The sequence below is a fragment of the Dipteris shenzhenensis genome, chromosome 21, assembly GCF_047967505.1.
Source record: "Dipteris shenzhenensis isolate YYH24624 ecotype China chromosome 21, Dip_SZ_1.0, whole genome shotgun sequence".
Classification (NCBI taxonomy): domain Eukaryota; kingdom Viridiplantae; phylum Streptophyta; class Polypodiopsida; order Gleicheniales; family Dipteridaceae; genus Dipteris; species Dipteris shenzhenensis.
In genome coordinates this window covers 14,600,165-14,605,625 of record NC_141616.1, presented here as the reverse complement: position 1 = coordinate 14,605,625, position 5,461 = coordinate 14,600,165, and the positions used below count along the sequence as shown (strand labels likewise).

General features: G+C 40.4%; 1 protein-coding gene across 1 annotated transcript; it reads left to right on the top strand.

Moving 5' to 3' along the window:
• The first annotated feature begins 615 nt into the window (after window positions 1-615).
• Window positions 616-1,810, top strand: LOC147888529 (xyloglucan endotransglucosylase/hydrolase protein 24-like). The gene is made up of 4 exons (XM_087392177.1): window positions 616-805; window positions 936-1,036; window positions 1,154-1,347; window positions 1,432-1,810. The coding sequence occupies exons 1-4, from the start codon at window positions 616-618 to the stop codon at window positions 1,808-1,810; spliced, it is 864 nt and encodes a 287-aa protein (XP_087248303.1).
• Window positions 1,811-5,461: the final 3,651 nt, after the last annotated feature.

The following is a 5,461-nucleotide window of genomic DNA, read 5'->3' as shown; positions in this document are numbered from 1 at the left end:
CACTTGCCATTACTAGGAACTTTCCTTGTACGTCGGTCTATTCCCATATAGTTCTAGGCATTTTTTTGAAACAAGTAGCCAAACTGTGAAGGTCAAAGGAGGGAAAGAGGGCAGCCAAGACAATGTAGTTTGTATGAGTGCACTCAAAGAGAGAGAGAGAGAGAGAGAGAGAGAGAGAGAGAGAGAATCTTGCTTTATGACGAAGTTGGAACTTATTAAATGTGTTTGAGAAGGTAAAAAAGTATAAAGAAATGCATTTGCACCTCGATAAGGTGGCCGTGGAACGTGTGTAATAGCTCTCTTAATTGTTTCTTTTTCCGTTGTTTAGAGAGAGTGATTCCAGGCAGTGATTGAATCGCTGGACAGCACGTAACGTAGCTTCCCCATGCATCTGTCATATTGCCTTCTGTGCTGCGCTATTGTTGGATGCAGCTTTCTTCATGCAATTCCTCTATTTATGTGCACTGCAGCCTCTCTTCCTATCGTCTCTCCAGCAATTCTGCTCCCCTTCCTGTTGTTGCTGATACCCATCAAGAAAAGCTGCTCCTCTCACCTCTTTTCCTCCTCCGCTCTAGCAGTTTTTGTTGCCATCTCCAGCTTATGCCACTCAGCTTCATGGCTGCATCTCCCTGCTTTCATGTTGCCACCTCAGTACTGTTGCTCTTTCTACTCCTCCTCCTCTCTCCCAGTAGCTCTACCGCCTACTCTAGATACTCCCACGACTTCCACGTCGCTTGGGGTCCTCAAAACGTCAGATCCCTCGATAACGACCATGTGTGGCAGCTTGTGTTGGACCAATATACCGGTAGACAAGCTTCTCTCGGAGTCTCTCCTGTCGTTGCCAGTTTCATTCTTTCATCAAGTCCAATAATTCGAATGTCCATGTCTAGTTAGTGCTCACTTGTAAGCCTTCGTCTGGGGTGATGCCTATGCAGCTTCTGGGTTCGCATCTATGAATAGGTTCCAGTTTGGAAGTTTTGACATGAACATCAAGCTTATACCGAGGAACTCCTCCGGCACCGTAACGGCCTACTATGTGAGTTTCATGTCTCCTCAGTATGATTTAAGCATTCACGTAAGCGTTCTCCAAAGATGTCTTCCACATCCGACGTGCACTCCCTGATCTGCTCCCTCGATTGCCCGTTGTCCGCAGTTTTCTTCAGAAACCTCAAATCATGATGAGGTGGACTTTGAGTTCCTGGGCAATCTATCGGGCGATCCTTACGTCTTGCAGACTAACTTTTACGCCAATGGTATTGGCGGACGGGAGCAACGGATATACTTGTGGTTCGATCCCACTGCGGCTTTCCACACCTACTCTGTACTCTGGAACCCGCAACATATCATGTAATGTTGTTTTCTCTGATTGCATCGCTTTAGCCTGAGAACATATTCAGATGTTGCTTGATAAGGCGTGTTTGGCTTATGCAGCATATCCGTGGATGGAGTGCCCATTCGACAGTTTTCGAACAATGAAGCAATAGGTCTCCCCTATCTAAGCCAGCAGCCCATGAGAATATTTGCAAGTATCTGGGACGGTGACAGCTGGGCCACCAGGGACGGCATGGTCAAACTGGATTGGACTCAAGCTCCCTTCATCGCTTCCTTTGGACAGTATAAGATAGACGCTTGCACCGAAACAGATCCCTCCAGTTGCCCTGCTGCAAAATGGTGGAACAGTGTGACGTACCAAAGTTTGGGTACCGATCAACAAACAAAGCTGAAGTGGGTGGAGGAGAACTTCATGATTTACAACTATTGTACAGACACCAAACGATATCCAGTTGCACCAGAAGAATGCTATCTGTAGATAGGCGCTAGCTGTCCTGTGACATTCTTTCATTCACAAAAGTAAAACTATGCTTTTGCGTGTAACTAGATGTTGCATGATGTATTCAAACTTTCACTCATTGTGTTTAAAAGCAAGCGTACATTGTTTTGGCATTATGCTAAACTTTTTTCAAGCTCTTCCTGATGATTCAAATAAACTTTCAAGTAAGTCTCTCTGAGCGGCCAAGTACGACGGTAGAATGGATTTTCCTAGAACATACATAGATGTAAAATTCGCTCGTCCGATCAAGTAGAGCTCTTATTCTTCACTTGAGGAAGCACAGTTACAATGACCAATGTAATAACACATGATGTGCCAGATCTATTGGAATATGAAACTTTAACGACGAGTAGTGATTGAACGAATTAGTGTATGCAAATCCGAGGGAAAGCCATGGTGCGCTCTCTCTCTCTCTCTCTCTCTCTCTCTCCATCCATACGTGCGTGCTCGCACATTAAGCTCTTTGCAAAGAGTGCTACTTGCTGGAGAGTGACTCTTAGCTGCCCCTTCCATTTCTAAATTCCATATAATTGGGTGGTGGTACAACGAAGTATCACCTTTGCAACTTTGAAGAGAATCGGAAAGACTTTAAGGCACGTATGGTAAATGTTTATTTTACTGTAAATACCTTTGAAAGAGAAAAGAGAACGGTGAGGCAGTACACGAGGTCAATGAGGACCCAATCCCCCCTTCAAATATTAGGGCTAGTGTGTAAATTTCCAAGAACTTACACTTCAAAGGGGGAAAGAGCAAGGTCCCATGGATATTGTTGGACTCCTATTGTGTGCTCTAAATCTCCTCCTTGCATTTACTCTTTCTATTTTGACCTCTTCATATCTTTTGCATGTCGTTGCTAGCAAGGTATACAAAACCTGATGATTTTCTCCCTCAATACTTCTCCCATCTTTTTTTGAATCCCTTTTCCTCCAATACAATATGATCATCATCATTGTTATGCCAATAGAGTGGCATACGAGGATCCATGGATGCAAGAAACTCAATGATATATAATAATGACTCTTGCACAAGTCAACCCTATGCCATGCTTCCCTTGGTTTTTTCTTTTTCCCTTATAAATCTCTTCAAAGTTTTCATAAACCGTTCAAGGAAAAACATCTAACGACTATGAACGATTCCTATAATGGTGACCTGTCTACTATGTATACAAGCAAGTGCACCTAAGTTCTCATTATGTTTGAGGGAAAATGCTTCTCAAGCAAGCACACAACTTTGATGGAATCCACCCTAGCCTTTTTTATGCCTGCTAAGGAGATCTCTTTTTGAGAGATCCATCTATTTTCACATTTCAAAATAAGATCCAAAATTTGCCAATCAAGCATAATTAAATAGAATATAAGGTGGTGTGATAGTAAGAATACCTCACAATGCCATTGATCATGTAGCTAGCTTCTATAACATCTTTTGATAAGCATCGTTTCACCAGAATTGGGAGGATAAACTATCCAAGAAACAAATCAAAGAAGTTATAGCAATGTATAAAATCCCTAAGAGCTTCAAGCATTAATATGAATTTTGGAACATATCGAATACCTATAAGGACTTGTGCCAATCAAGGGACTTGAGGCCACTAAGGTTATTGTCTTTTGTAAATGCTCATTTCAAGTAATACATGTGTCCACTAGTGTCCAAAAAGAGGCAATTTCCTTCTTTACCATTGCCTCGTCTCTCTTGGTAAATGTCCATTTCAGGAGAACAACTTAACGGTCATGGGTTTGGGACCACAACTCGGACATCCTATTCATAACTTTCAATCTTGTTATGCACCCCTTGTGTCTGTGTCTCCAACCAAATGTGCTCGAATAGAATCCACCACATTCTTGAAGATATGCATGGGATCCAAGAGATGATTAATCTATAATTGATCCCAATAAGGAAGCTTGTGAAAGATTGATAGCCTCTTCATACCAAGTGGAAGCATCTTTTCATTTGCTCTCCGAGCTTATATCCAATCACCTACTTGGTTTATGATGAAGTTGACCCTCATGCACATAATAGTCAAGTAGAAGATCTCAAGTATGACATTCATAAGCCACTTTCCTCAAATGTTTATAGTGTCATAGATCCAAATAGCTACCATAAATAGGACAAATATGGTACCAACTTATTTGAAGGCTTGAATGCATAGATCACATCACAAAGCATAAAAAGGTCACTAGTGACATGCATAAAAAAGTTCTTAGACATGCATAAATCTACATGCTATGACCATGCCACCTGGATGCATAGCTCATCTAGCTCGACTACTTGTTGCAATTGTCTCCTAATTACTTTTGGTTTCTTATGTTAACGATTCCTACTACTCAGAGACTCGAGACCAAAAATTCCAATTGTACCACTATTTCTAAACCAAATGTCACTCTAAAAGGTGTCAAATCAGTGGTTACCTTGTAAGCTGTGCGATAAGCCCATAGTGTAGCATGCATGCAACTTGGTATCCCAATCTCACTACCTTAGTGAGTACCAATTTGAGAGCTTTGTTGGTTGACTTAGCTTGACCATTGCACCATGGATGATCACTATTTTTTCAATAACTCAAAGACATCATTCATGAAATGAGTTCCTTGGTTATTGGCAACTCAATTGGACAACATCTACATTTTTAAAGAGAAATTTAGCTGTGCTATGAGTTGAGTTATCCCTCAAGGCCTTGGTTTTTCCTCATCTAGTAGCATAACCTATGGCTATCAAAGTATAATTATTATGTGTATTTTGATTTGTGTTCTTGAAACTACCCAGAAAGTCTAAACCCCATCATTGAAAGGCTTCCCATGGTTGAATTAGTTCCAATAGCATGTAATCTTGTGGGAGTAATCATTCCATCTTTTAACAGACATCACATTCCACATAGTAAGCATATGCATCCTTAAACAGAGTGCTCCACCATAATCCCACCTACATAACTTTTTGAGTAGTGAGCTTGCCACTAAAGTGACCACCAACTGGCCTACTATGTGTCTAGCTATATCTCCAGGCCTTTGATGTCAACTTTTTGTACTTATCTTTGGGCATATGTGTAGAAATTTTTCCTTATGATAGATAGTGTAGCATTTCATTGAACACAATTTTTGTAAAATCTACTACAAACAAATGAGCATATGGAGAATCAGTAGTGATTTCTTTTAAATTATTTGGTACTCCTATATGAGATTTTCCTAGCATATTTAAGATGTTAAATTCCTACAACAATAGCATCGAACGTACTTATCATCCTTGGATCACTGTTTTGTTAATCAAAATAAAGCAAAGACTGATGATCAACATAAAAGATGAATGAGTTTCTAAGAAAATAGCAGCAAATCTTTTGCACACTAAAAACCATTCTAAGAGCTTCACACTCTATTGAGCCATAGTTGCACATGGAAGCTATCAACAACCTCCTTGCATAGTACCTCCATAGTACATCGGATAATCCAATCTCCCATTTGGTTTTGCTAAAATAGTACCGATAGCATATCCTATGGCATCCACATGCACATGAAAACAATATCCCATCTTTGCTATCACTACATAGGTGTTTTAGATTCCCATTTCTTCAATTCATGAATAACACAATATTCAAAACATTTGCACTTGTGTAGATTTCCAATTTCAAAGCTAGATTTAAAGAAG